The sequence below is a fragment of the Haliotis rufescens genome, unplaced genomic scaffold (assembly GCF_023055435.1).
Source record: "Haliotis rufescens isolate VD_foot unplaced genomic scaffold, xgHalRufe1.0.p SCAF_41, whole genome shotgun sequence".
Lineage (NCBI taxonomy): Eukaryota > Metazoa > Mollusca > Gastropoda > Lepetellida > Haliotidae > Haliotis > Haliotis rufescens.
In genome coordinates, this window is record NW_025964124.1 from 2,986,329 (window position 1) to 3,001,724 (window position 15,396).

General features: G+C 45.9%; 1 protein-coding gene across 5 annotated transcripts in view; it reads left to right on the top strand.

The window, feature by feature from the left end:
• LOC124125628 (cubilin-like) overlaps positions 1–15,396 on the top strand; it is an 80,726-nt gene that overhangs the window by 34,289 nt on the left and 31,041 nt on the right. For all 5 annotated transcript variants that reach the window (XM_048382721.1, XM_048382722.1, XM_048382720.1 and 2 more), the window contains 9 exons: positions 3,204–3,359; positions 7,907–7,997; positions 8,107–8,240; positions 11,000–11,152; positions 11,501–11,582; positions 12,174–12,298; positions 12,653–12,799; positions 14,437–14,524; positions 14,795–14,913. In XM_048382721.1, the coding sequence (XP_048238678.1) occupies positions 3,204–3,359; positions 7,907–7,997; positions 8,107–8,240; positions 11,000–11,152; positions 11,501–11,582; positions 12,174–12,298; positions 12,653–12,799; positions 14,437–14,524; positions 14,795–14,913 (1,095 nt within the window). The remainder of the gene's footprint in view (positions 1–3,203; positions 3,360–7,906; positions 7,998–8,106; positions 8,241–10,999; positions 11,153–11,500; positions 11,583–12,173; positions 12,299–12,652; positions 12,800–14,436; positions 14,525–14,794; positions 14,914–15,396) is intronic.

Consider the following 15,396-nt stretch of genomic DNA (forward strand, 5'->3'; position numbering starts at 1 on the left):
CATGTGTCTCTCCACCATGTGTCTCTCCACTGTGTGTCTCTCTACCATGTGTCTCTCCACCACGTGTCTCTCTACCATGTGTCTCTCCACCATGTGTCTCTCCACCCTGTGTGTCTCCACCCTGTCTCTCCACCATGTGTCTCTCCACCATGTGTCTCTCTACCATGTGTCTCTCCACCATGTGTCTCTCTACCATGTGTCTCTCTACCATGTGTCTCTCCACCATGTGTCTCTACCATGTGACTCTCCACCATGTGTCTCTCCCATGTGTCTCTCCACCATGTGTCTCTCAACCATGTGTCTCTCCACCATGTGTCTCTCTACCATTTGTATCTCCACATGTCTCTCTCCACCATGTGTCTCTCTACCATTTGTATCTCCACATGTCTCTCTACCACGTGTCTCTCCACCATGTGTCTCTCTACCATGTGTCTCTCCACAATGTCTCTCTACCATGTTTCTCTGCACCATGTCTCTCTCCACCATGTGTCTCTCCACCATGTGTCTCCACCATGTGTCTCTCCACCATGTGTCTCTCTACCATGTCTCTCTCTACCATGTGTCTCTCCAGCATGTGTCTCTACCATGTGTCTCTCCACCATGTGTCTCTACCATGTGTCTCTCCACCATGTGTCTCTCAACCATGTGTCTCTCCACCATGTGTCTCTCTACCATTTGTATCTCCACATGTGTCTCTCCACAAACGTTTCTCTCTAATATGTGTCTCTCTACCCTTTGTCTCTCTACCCTTTGTCTCTCCATCATGTGTCTCTCTACCATGTGTCTCTCTACCATGTGTCTCTCCATCCTGTGTCTCTACACCACATGTCTCTCTACCATGTGTCTCTCCACCATGTCTCTCTCCACCATGTGTCTCTCCACCATGTGTCTCTACCATGTGTCTCTCCACCATGTGTCTCTACCATGTGTCTCTCTACTATGTGTCTCTCCACCCTGTGTGTCTCCACCACGTGTCTCTCCACCACGTTTCTCTCTACCATGTGTCTCTCTACCCTTTGTCTCTCTACCCTTTGTCTCTCCATCATGTGTCTCTCTACCATGTGTCTCTCTACCATGTGTCTCTCCACCCTGTGTCTCTCCACCGTTAGTCTCTGTACCATGTGTCTCTCCACCATGTGTCTCTCCACTGTGTGTCTCTCTACCATGTGTCTCTCACCACGTGTCTCTCCACCACGTGTCTCTCTACCATGTGTCTCTCCAGAATCTCTCTCTACAATGTGTCTCTCCACCATGTCTCTCTCCACCATGTGTCTCTCCACCATGTGTCTCTACCATGTGTCTCTCCACCATGTGTCTCTACCATGTGTCTCTCTACTATGTGTCTCTCCACCCTGTGTGTCTCCACCACGTGTCTCTCCACCACGTTTCTCTCTACCATGTGTCTCTCTACCCTTTGTCTCTCTACCCTTTGTCTCTCCATCATGTGTCTCTCTACCATGTGTCTCTCTACCATGTGTCTCTCCACCCTGTGTCTCTCCACCGCATGTCTCTGTACCATGTGTCTCTCCACCATGTGTCTCTCCACTGTGTGTCTCTCTACCATGTGTCTCTCACCACGTGTCTCTCCACCACGTGTCTCTATACCATGTGTCTCTCCACCATGTGTCTCTCCACCCTGTGTGTCTCCACCCTGTCTCTCCACCATGTGTCTCTCCACCATGTGTCTCTCCACCATATGTCTCTCCACCATGTGTCTCTCCACCACGTGTCTCTCCACCACGTGTATCTCTACCATGTGTCTCTCCACCATGTGTCTCTCCATCCTGTGTGTCTCCACCACGTGTCTCTCCACCATGTTTCTCTCTACCATGTGTCTCTCTACCCTTTGTCTCTCTACCATGTGTCTCTCCACCCTGTGTCTCTCCACCACATGTCTCTCTACCATGTGTCTCTCCACCCTGTGTCTCTTCACTGTGTCTCTCTACCATGTGTCTCTCCACCACGGGTCTCTCCACCATGTGTCTCTCCACTGTGTCTCTCTACCATGTGTATCTCTACCATGTGTCTCTCCACCATGTGTCTCTCCACCCTACGTGTCTCCACTGTGTCTCTCTACCACGTGTCTCTCTACCATGTGTCTCTCAACCATGTGTCTCTTTACCATGTGTCTCTCCACCATGTGTCTCTCCACCCTGTCTCTCCACCACATGTCTCTCTACCATGTGTCTCTCCACCCTGTGTCTCTTCACTGTGTCTCTCTACCATGTGTCTCTCCACCACGGGTCTCTCCACCATGTGTCTCTCCACTGTGTCTCTCTACCACGTGTCTCTCTACCATGTGTCTCTCAACCATGTGTCTCTTTACCATGTGTCTCTCCACCATGTATCTCTCCACCCTGTGTCTCTCCACCATGTGTCTCTCCACCCTGTGTCTCTCCACCATGTATCTCTACACCATGTGTGTCTCCACCACGTGTCTCTCCACCATGTGTCTCTCCACCATGTGTCTCTCCACCATGTGTGTCTCAACCACGTGTCTCTCCACCATGTGTCTCTCCACCATGTGTCTCTCCACCAAGTGTCTCTCCACCATGTGTCTCTCTACCATGTGTCTCTCTACCATGTGTCTCTCTACCATGTGTCTCTCTACCATGTGTCTCTCCACCATGTGTCTCTACCGTGTGTCCTTACCATGTGTCTCTCATGTGTCTCTCCACCATGTGTCTCCACCATGTGTCTCTCCACCATGTGTCTCTCTACCATGTGTCTCTCCACCATGTGTCTCCACCATGTGTCTCTACCATGTGTCTCTCCACCAAGTGTCTCTCCACCATGTGTCTCTCTACCATGTGTCTCTCTACCATGTGTCTCTCTACCATGTGTCTCTCCACCGTGTGTCTCTACCGTGTGTCCTTACCATGTGTCTCTCATGTGTCTCTCCACCATGTGTCTCCACCATGTGTCTCTCCACCATGTGTCTCTCTACCATGTGTCTCTCCACCATGTGTCTCCACCATGTGTCTCTACCATGTGTCCTTACCATGTGTCTCTCATGTGTCTTTGCACCATGTGTCTCCACCATGTGTCTCTACCATTTGTCCTTACCATGTGTCTCTCATGTGTCTTTGCACCATGTGTCTCCACCATGTGTCTCCACCATGTGTCTCTACCATGTGTCCTTACCATGTGTCTCTCATGTGTCTTTGCACCATGTGTCTCCACCATGTGTGTTATTCTTGCAGTATCGGCTGTGCTGCCACAGTACCAGATTCCAAAGTTGTGTCCCTTCCTGAACAGCCACGAGTACCGTGTGTATGGAACATCCCTGTATCTGCCGACGCACCCAGAAGTCAACGTGCCACTCAGTGTAGTGGCCCTGCATTACTACGCCACACAAGGTACAATTACTCATGTATTACTACGCCACACAAGGTACAATTACTCATGTATTACTACGCCACACAAGGTACAATTACTGATGTATTGGTACGCCACACAAGGTACAATTACTCATGTACATGTATTACTACGCCACACAAGGTACAATTACTCATGTATTACTACGCCACACAAGGTACAATTACTGATGTATTACTACGCCACACAAGGTACAATTACTGATGTACATGTATTACTACGCCACACAAGGTACAATTACTCATGTACATGTATTACTACGCCACACAAGGTACAATTACTCATGTACATGTATTACTACGCCACACAAGGTACAATTACTGATGTATTACTACGCCACACAAGGTACAATTACTGATGTATTACTACGCCACACAAGGTACAATTACTGATGTACATGTATTACTACGCCACACAAGGTACAATTACTGATGCATTACTACGCCACACAAGGTACAATTACTGATGTACATGTATTACTACGCCACACAAGGTACAATTACTCATGTACATGTATTACTACGCCACACAAGGTACAATTACTGATGTATTACTACGCCACACAAGGTACAATTACTCATGTACATGTATTACTACGCCACACAAGGTACAATTACTGATGCATTACTATGCCACACAAGGTACAATTACTGATGTATTGCTACGCCACACAAGGTACAATTACTGATGTATTACTACGCCACACAAGGTACAATTACTGATGTACATGTATTACTACGCCACACAAGGTACAATTACTGATGTACATGTATTACTATGCCACACAAGGTACAATTACTGATGCATTACTACGCCACACAAGGTACAATTACTGATGTATTACTACGCCACACAAGGTACAATTACTGATGTACATGTATTACTACGCCACACAAGGTACAATTACTGATGTACATGTATTACTATGCCACACAAGGTACAATTACTGATGCATTACTACGCCACACAAGGTACAATTACTCATGTACATGTATTACTACGCCACACAGGGTAATATTACTGATGCATTACTACGCCACACAAGGTACAATTACTGATGTATTACTACGCCACACAAGGTACAATTACTGATGTATTACTACGCCACACAGGGTACAATTACTGATGTATTACTACGCCACACAAGGTACAATTACTGATGTATTACTACGCCACACAAGGTACAATTACTGATGTACATGTATTACTATGCCACACAAGGTACAATTACTGATGCATTACTACGCCACACAAGGTACAATTACTCATGTACATGTATTACTACGCCACACAAGGTACAATTACTCATGTACATGTATTACTACGCCACACAGGGTAATATTACTGATGCATTACTACGCCACACAAGGTACAATTACTGATGTATTACTACGCCACACAAGGTACAATTACTCATGTACATGTATTACTACGCCACACAAGGTACAATTACTGATGTATTGCTACGCCACACAAGGTACAATTACTCATGTACATGTATTACTACGCCACACAGGGTAATATTACTGATGCATTACTACGCCACACAAGGTACAATTACTCATGTACATGTATTACTACGCCACACAAGGTACAATTACTGATGCATTACTACGCCACACAAGGTACAATTACTCATGTACATGTATTACTACGCCACACAGGGTACAATTACTGATGCATTACTACGCCACACAAGGTACAATTACTCATGTACATGTATTACTATGCCACACAAGGTACAATTACTGATGCATTACTACGCCACACAAGGTACAATTACTCATGTACATGTATTACTACGCCACACAAGGTACAATTACTGATGTATTGCTACGCCACACAAGGTACAATTACTCATGTACATGTATTACTACGCCACACAAGGTACAATTACTGATGTACATGTATTACTACGCCACACAAGGTACAATTACTCATGTACATGTATTACTACGCCACACAAGGTACAATTACTCATGTACATGTATTACTACGCCACACAAGGTACAATTACTGATGTATTACTACGCCACACAAGGTACAATTACTCATGTACATGTATTACTACGCCACACAAGGTACAATTACTCATGTACATGTATTACTACGCCACACAAGGTACAATTACTCATGTACATGTATTACTACGCCACACAAGGTACAATTACTGATGTATTACTACGCCACACAAGGTACAATTACTCATGTACATGTATTACTACGCCACACAAGGTACAATTACTCATGTACATGTATTACTATGCCACACAAGGTACAATTACTCATGTACATGTATTACTACGCCACACAACGTACAATTACTGATGTATTACTACGCCACACAAGGTACAATTACTCATGTACATGTATTACTACGCCACACAAGGTACAATTACTCATGTACATGTATTACTACGCCACACAAGGTACAATTACTGATGTATTGCTACGCCACACAAGGTACAATTACTCATGTACATGTATTACTACGCCACACAAGGTACAATTACTCATGTACATGTATTACTATGCCACACAAGGTACAATTACTGATGCATTACTACGCCACACAAGGTACAATTACTCATGTACATGTATTACTACGCCACACAAGGTACAATTACTGATGTATTACTACGCCACACAAGGTACAATTACTGATGTATTGCTACGCCACACAAGGTACAATTACTCATGTACATGTATTACTACGCCACACAAGGTACAATTACTGATGTACATGTATTACTACGCCACACAAGGTACAATTACTCATGTACATGTATTACTATGCCACACAAGGTACAATTACTGATGCATTACTACGCCACACAAGGTACAATTACTCATGTACATGTATTACTACGCCACACAAGGTACAATTACTGATGTACATGTATTACTACGCCACACAAGGTACAATTACTGATGCATTACTACGCCACACAAGGTACAATTACTGATGTACATGTATTACTATGCCACACAAGGTACAATTACTGATGCATTACTACGCCACACAAGGTACAATTACTCATGTACATGTATTACTACGCCACACAAGGTACAATTACTGATGTACATGTATTACTACGCCACACAAGGTACAATTACTGATGTATTGCTACGCCACACAAGGTACAATTACTCATGTACATGTATTACTACGCCACACAAGGTACAATTACTGATGTACATGTATTACTACGCCACACAAGGTACAATTACTCATGTACATGTATTACTACGCCACACAAGGTACAATTACTCATGTACATGTATTACTACGCCACACAAGGTACAATTACTCATGTACATGTATTACTACGCCACACAGGGTACAATTACTGATGTATTACTACGCCACACAAGGTACAATTACTCATGTACATGTATTACTACGCCACACAAGGTACAATTACTGATGTATTACTACGCCACACAAGGTACAATTACTCATGTACATGTATTACTACGCCACACAAGGTACAATTACTCATGTACATGTATTACTACGCCACACAAGGTACAATTACTGATGTATTGCTACGCCACACAAGGTACAATTACTCATGTACATGTATTACTATGCCACACAAGGTACAATTACTCATGTACATGTATTACTACGCCACACAAGGTCCAGGCTCTTTATTTAAAAAACGCCATCATGTAGCTGGACTATTGATGAGTGCTGCGTTAAACAAAAAACAAACTGACATACAACACCGTACAAGGTGTGATTAGTCACTGTACATTGAGTACTGCGCCACAAAGTAGGAATAACATAGCTGTAGGCACACTTTACCACTTACAGATCATAGTTAGGCTGTGAGTATGGTTTTACGCCGCTTTCAGCAATATTCCAGCAATATCACGACGGGGGAAACCAGAAATGGGCTTCACACGTTGTACCCATGTTAGAACGCTATAACCACAAGGCTACCCGACCGCCCCTGTCAGGCCAGGTCATGATAGCCCCAGAGTGTTTCCATGTGAGTGACTGATCACTGGACTGTCTTAATCAGTGTATTGCATTGTGCCCCATCTTCTCTGACGACATGGAGCGTTGCTCACAATACTGATCACTGGACTGTCTTAATGAGTGTATTGCATTGTGCCCCATCTTACACTGACGACATGGATCGTTGCTCACAATACTGATCACTGGACTGTCTTAATGAGTGTATTGCATTGTGCCCCATCTTACACTGACGACATGGATCGTTGCTCACAATACTGATCACTGGACTGTCTTAATGAGTGTATTGCATTGTGCCCCATCTTACACTGACGACATGGAGCGTTGCTCACAATACTGATCACTGGACTGTCTTAATCAGTGTATTGCATTGTGCCCCATCTTACACTGACGACATGGATCGTTGCTCACAATACTGATCACTGGACTGTCTTAATGAGTGTATTGCATTGTGCCCCATCTTACACTGACGACATGGAGCGTTGCTCACAATACTGATCACTGGACTGTCTTAATGAATGTATTGCATTGCTTGTGTTGCAGGCATCTGTGACAGGAACAAGATAGTTGTCCTTGAGGTGACCTTGGAGGAACAATCTCTGTATTCTCCCAACTTTCCAAACACCTACTGGCCGTAAGTACATCAGCAGCTGTGGTAGAATATGCACAACCCCTGGATGCTCATCACATGACACACACTGTGATATATATAACATATACTCCAATAAGATTTCTTCCTGCAGACACGAGGTGTGCCGGTGGCGACTCCATTCCTTCAGCCCATACTACCACGTGGCCTTCCTGGTGTCCCAGTTCATGTCCCAGTCACCCGTGGGCGCCTGCACCTCCTCCCAGGATCACATCGCCTTCTACGATGGTGAGTTGTCTCCTCCCAGGATCACATAGCTTTCTACGATGGTGAATTGTCTCCCCTGATTACATAGCCTTCTACGATGGTGAGTTGTCTCCCTGATCACATCGCTTTCTACAATGGTGAGTTGTCTCCCCTGATTACAAAGCTTTCTACGATGGTGAGTTGTCTCCCCTGATCACATCGCTTTCTACGATGGTGAGTTGTCTCCCCTGATTACATAGCTTTCTACGATGGTGAGTTGTCTCCCCTGATTACATAGCCTTCTACGATGGTGAGTTGTCTCCCTGATCACATCGCTTTCTACAATGGTGAGTTGTCTCCCCTGATTACAAAGCTTTCTACGATGGTGAGTTGTCTCCCCTGATCACATCGCTTTCTACGATGGTGAGTTGTCTCCCCTGATTACATAGCTTTCTACGATGGTGAGTTGTCTCCCCTGATTACATAGCCTTCTACGATGGTGAGTTGTCTCCCTGATCACATCGCTTTCTACAATGGTGAGTTGTCTCCCCTGATTACAAAGCTTTCTACGATGGTGAGTTGTCTCCCCTGATCACATCGCTTTCTACGATGGTGAGTTGTCTCCCCTGATTACATAGCTTTCTACGATGGTGAGTTGTCTCCCCTGATTACATAGCCTTCTACGATGGTGAGTTGTCTCCCTGATCACATCGCTTTCTACAATGGTGAGTTGTCTCCCCTGATTACAAAGCTTTCTACGATGGTGAGTTGTCTCCCCTGATTACATAGCTTTCTACGATGGTGAGTTGTCCCCCCTGATTACATAGCTTTCTACGATGGTGAGTTGTCTCCTCCCAGGATCACATCGCTTTCTACGATGGTGAGTTGTCTCCCCTGATTACATAGCCTTCTACGATGGTGAGTTGTCTCCCCTGATCACATCGCTTTCTACGATGGTGAGTTGTCTCCCCTGATTACAAAGCTTTCTACGATGGTGAGTTGTCTCCCCTGATCACATCGCTTTCTACGATGGTGAGTTGTCTCCCCTGATTACATAGCCTTCTACGATGGTGAGTTGTCTCCCCTGATCACATCGCTTTCTACGATGGTGAGTTGTCTCCCCTGATTACATAGCTTTCTACGATGGTGAGTTGTCCCCCCTGATTACATAGCTTTCTACGATGGTGAGTTGTCTCCCCTGATCACATCGCTTTCTACGATGGTGAGTTGTCTCCCCTGATCACATCGCTTTCTACGATGGTGAGTTGTCTCCCTGATTACATAGCTTTCTACGATGGTGAGTTGTCTCCCCTGATCACATAGCTTTCTACGATGGTGAGTTGTCTCCCTGATCGCATAGCTTTCTACGATGGTGAGTTTTCTCCCTGATTACATAGCTTTGTACGATGGTGAGTTGTCTCCCTGATCACATCGCTTTCTACGATGGTGAGTTGTCTCCCCTGATCACATCGCTTTCTACGATGGTGAGTTGTCTCCCCTGATCACATAGCTTTCTATGATGGTGAGTTGTCTCCCCTGATTACATAGCTTTCTATGATGGTGAGTTGTCTCCCCTGATTACATAGCTTTCTACGATGGTGAGTTGTCTCCCCTGATTACATAGCTTTCTACGATGGCGAGTTGTCTCCCCTGATTGCATACCTTTCTACGATGGTGAGTTGTCTCCCCTGATTGCATAGCTTTCTACGATGGTGAGTTGTCTCCCCTGATCACATCGCTTTCTACGATGGTGAGTTGTCTCCCCTCATCACATAGCTTTCTACGATGGTGAGTTTTGTCCCCTTATTGCATAGCTTTCTACGATGGTGAGTTGTCTCCCCTGATCACATCGCTTTCTACGATGGTGAGTTGTCTCCCCTCATCACATAGTTTTCTACGATGGTGAGTTTTGTCCCCTTATTGCATAGCTTTCTACGATGGTGAGTTGTCTCCCCTGATTACAATGTCTATGTATGATTGTGAGTGGTCTCCCCTTATTACAATATCTTTGTATGATTGTGAGTGGTCTCCCCTGTTCACAATGTCTTTGTATGATTGTGAGTGGTCTCCCCTGATCACAATGTCTTTGTATGATGGTGAGTGGTCTCCCCTGATCACAATGTCTTTGTATGATTGTGAGTGGTCTCCCCTGATCACAATGTCTTTGTATGATTGTGAGTGGTCTCCCCTGATCACAATGTCTTTGTGTGATTGTGAGTGGTCTCCCCTGATCACAATGTCTTTGTATGATTGTGAGTGGTCTCCCCTGATCACAATGTCTATGTATGATTGTGAGTGGTCTCCCCTGATCACAATATCTTTGTATGATGGTGAGTGGTCTCCCCTGATCACAATGTCTTTGTATGATGGTGAGTGGTCTCCCCTGATCACAATGTCTTTGTATGATTGTGAGTGGTCTCCCCTGATCACAATGTCTTTGTATGATTGTGAGTGGTCTCCCCTGATCACAATGTCTTTGTGTGATTGTGAGTGGTCTCCCCTGATCACAATGTCTATGTATGATGGTGAGTGGTCTCCCCTGATCACAATATCTTTGTATGATTGTGAGTGGTCTCCCCTGATCACAATGTCTATGTATGATTGTGAGTGGTCTCCCCTGATCACAATGTCTTTGTATGATTGTGAGTGGTCTCCCCTGATCACAATGTCTATGTGTGATGGTGAGTGTTCTCCCCTTATTACAATATCTTTGTATGATTGTGAGTGGTCTCCCCTTATTACAATGTCTTTATATGATTGTGAGTGGTCTCCCCTGATGAAAGACATGCGGGTACTTCCAGGTCCATCCAACAGCTCCTCCCGGCTGATGCTGCGCTGTGCAGGCCTGGACACAGACTGGGTTCCCTCCTCTGGTAGTGATGTGTATGCACAGTTTCAGTCCTTCATTGGCAACACGGGAAAGTTCAACATCAAGTACAAGGCTGTCCGCAGAGGTTAGCCCTTATTCAAGCCCTTATCCAACCAGCTGACTAAACCCGTGAAGATCCAGGGTAGAATAGGTCTTCAGCAACCCATGCTTGCCGTAAAAGGCAACTATACTTGTCGTAAGAGGTGACTAACAGGCTCACTGACTTGGTTCATGCATATCATCATATCCTGATTGTGTGGATCGAAGCTCATGAAACAAATCACAGGATTTTCTCGATTATTTGCTTGATTTCCAGACACAATTATTTACAGACCGCTGTCATATAACTGGAATATTGCTAAGTGCTGCTTTAAACAACAAACAAACAAATCATCATAACATCACACTGTCTGACAGGTTTGTTGTCTTCCAGATTCCTCGTGTAACAAGGAGCTCCAGGGGACATCACACTACCAGAACCTGTCCTCGTCCGGCTTCCCAACTGGCCCTGTCAGGTAGGTCCAACAAGGAGGCATAACTCCAGGACACATCACACTACCAGAACCTGTCCTCGTCCCTACTCACCCTGTCAGGTAGGTCCAACAAGGAGGATTAACTCCAGGGCACAGCACTTTCCCAGAACCTGTCCTCGTCCCTACTCGCCCTGTCAGGTAGGTCAAACAAGGAGGATTATATCCAGGGGACATCACTTGCCCAGAACCTGTACTTGTGCCTACTCGCCCTGTCAGGTAGGTCCAACAAGGAGGCATAACTCCAGGCCACATCACTTGCCCTTAACCTGTCCTCGTCAATCTTCTCCACCCATACAACCTGGTCCTGTGACAAGGCCACAGTGTGGATAGGCTGGTCGCAGGAGGCTTATTCACTGGATTGTCTGATCTAGGTTGCAGTCATATAGCCCGAGTGTGGCTTAAACACCAATGACAAAAAAAAGAACTTGGGTAGGTCAGGGCCGACACTGTCACTCAGTGAGTGAGTTAAAATTTAACGTCGCTTCAGCATTATTTCAGCCATATAGCGACGTCACTCAGACAGGTATTGTTAGGATGTGGTCGGTGATGTAGTTACTGCGGTGTTGTTTGCAGGCCCCCCGAGTGCTGGTGGCGGATCGAGGCGGAGCCCGACGACCAGGTGGTGAGCGTGAATGTGCTGGAAACTGACCTCTTCCAGGACTACTACTGCTCCGTGAGCCACGTGGAGGCGTACGATGGTTAGAGTGCTTTAACACACGTCTCAGTATTCGAGTGGATCGCTCATTACATATTGTTGGACCAATCTAGTGCCTTGAAGTGTTTTTAATATAATCATCTGTAATTTTGTCCTCAGGTTGCATACAGTAAAATAAATCATTGACTGGACATGGTGGAGGTGTGGAAATATAATACCTTTTAAACACCTCACAAAGTTAAATTGTCTTGAAGCACTGACTAATGGTTTTGTTCTTGTCTCAAACAAACGTCCGACCCACAATATGAGTGATTGTTATTTCGATTCTGCCTTGTGTGGTTTCTCTTGCATTTTTGTGTTGTTTCAAAGGAGAAGGCTACGGATTTTACTGTTTTAGGCAAAGATTCCACGGAGGGTTTGATCATCAAGTGGTGCAGCAAATCAACTCCACAGTTCCTCAGCACTGGCAAATACATGTTCCTACAGCTTCACTCAGGCTCCGACGTCGACAAGGGCTTCCTGCTGACATACAACTCCACTCCAGGTAGGCCGTGCTCCCCATCACAGATGTAGACAAGGGCTTCCTGCTGACATACACCTCCACTCAAGGTAGGTCATGTTCCCCATCACAGATGTAGACAAGGGCTCCCTGCTGACATACACCTCCACTCAAGGTAGGCCATGTTCCCCATCACAGATGTAGAAAAGGCTCCTGACATACACCTCCACTCAAGGTAGGTCATGTTCCCCATCACAGATGTAGACAAGGGCTTCCTGCTGACATACACCACCACTCAAGGTAGGCCATGTTCCCCATCACAGATGTAGACAAGGGCTTCCTGCTGACATACACCTCCACTCAAGGTAGGTCATGTTCCCCATCACAGATGTAGTCAAGGGCTTCCTGCTGACATACACCTCCACTCAAGGTAGGCCATGTTCCCCATCACAGATGTAGACAAGGGCTTCCAGCTGACATACATCTCCACTCAAGGTAGGCCATGTTCCCCATCACAGATGTAGTCAAGGGCTTCCTGCTGACATACACCTCCACTCAAGGTAGGCCATGCTCCCCATCACAGATGTAGACAAGGCTCCTGACATACACCTCCACTCAAGGTAGGTCATGTTCTCCATCACAGATGTAGACAAGGGCTTCCTGCTGACATACACCTCCACTCAAGGTAGGCCATGTTCCCCATCACAGATGTAGAAAAGGCTCCTGACATACACCTCCACTCAAGGTAGGTCATGTTCCCCATCACAGATGTAGACAAGGGCTTCCTGCTGACATACACCTCCACTCAAGGTGGGCCATGTTCCCCATCACAGATGTAGACAAGAGCTTCCTGCTGACATACACCTCCACTCAAGGTAAGTCATGTTCCCCATCACAGATGTAGACAAGGGCTTCCTGCTGACATACACCTCCACTCAAGGTAGGCCATGTTCCCCATCACAGATGTAGACAGGGGCTTCCTGCTGACATACACCTCCACTCGAGGTAGGTCATGTTCCCCATCACAGATGTAAACAAGGGCTTCCTGCTGACATACACCTCCACTCAAGGTAGGCCATGCTCCCCATCACAGATGTAGACAAGGGCTTCCTGCTGACATACACCTCCACTCAAGGTAGGTCATGTTCCCCATCACAGATGTAGACAAGGCTCCTGACATACACCTCCACTCCAGGTAGGCCATGTTCCCAATCACAGATGTAGACAAGAGCTTCCTGCTGACATACACCTCCACTCAAGGTAGGTCATGTTCCCCATCACAGATGTAGACAAGGGCTTCCTGCTGACATACACCTCCACTCCAGGTAGGTCATGTTCCCCATCACAGATGTAGACAAGAGCTTCCTGCTGACATACACCTCCACTCAAGGTAGGCCATGTTCCCCATCACAGATGTAGACAAGGGCTTCCTGCTGACATACACCTCCACTCAAGGTAGGTCATGTTCCCCATCACAGATGTAGACAAGGCTCCTGACATACACCTCCACTCAAGCTAGGCCATGTTCCCCATCACAGATGTAGACAAGGCTCCTGACATACACCTCCACTCAAGGTAGGCCATGTTCCCCATCACAGATGTAGTCAAGGCTCCTGACATGCTCCCTACTTCCAGGACTTGTTACTTAGCAACACTGTGACATGTTCTTGCTTTTGTTACAGCTGTCATCTCTCCATGTGGAACGTCGCTGACCGCGTACAACCACATGTCCTACCTCTCCAGCCCTGGCTACCCAGAGAACTACAAGAAGTAAGCAGATATGATGTGCAACGATTCTATCATGATACATCCAAACACATGTTTTCAATCACCTCGTGCACATGGTGCCAATGACTACATTCCTCTGTCCGTTCACCATGAGACTGAGGTCCTATAGAGGGTACCCTATCACTGTGTACCAGTATATTTCAATCCTTATTTGTTGGATGATTTTTTTTACATCAACTTTGAGTAATATGTCATCCTGTTGTTATTTTTATATGATGATGTTGTCATGGATACACACACTTCTTTTTCCAGTCACTTAGACTGTCGCTGGGTGATCCGTGCAATGTCCGGCTTCACAACTGTGAAGATTGAAGTGACGGATGCACATCTGGAGTATGACTGCTCCTTTGACAATATCTCCATTTATGATGGTGAGTGGGAGTCAGGGAAACCCTCTGAAGTGAGGGTTAGGGACAGATTGTTAGGGGGGGGTAGGGAAACCCTCTGAAGTGAGGGTTAAGGAAACCCTCAGAAAAGAGGGATAGGGAAACCTTCAGAAAAGAGGGTTCGGGAAACCCTCGGGAAAAAGGGTAAGGCAGATGGTGAGTGGGAGTCAGGGAAACCCTCTGAAGTGAGGGTTAGGGACAGATGGTGAGTGGGGGGTAGGGAAACCCTCTGAAGTGAGAGTTAAGGAAACCCTCAGAAAAAAGGGTTAGGGAAACACTAAGAAAAGAGGGTAAGGGACAGATGGTTAGTGGGAGTTGGGGAAATGTGGGTTAGGGACACCCTCCAAACATGTCTGAGTTGATGTTGTGTGTTTCACGGCAGGACATATCTGAGTGGGTGTTGTGTGTTTCAGGGCAGGACATATCTGAGTGGGTGTTGTGTGTTTCAGGGCAGGACATGTCTGAGTG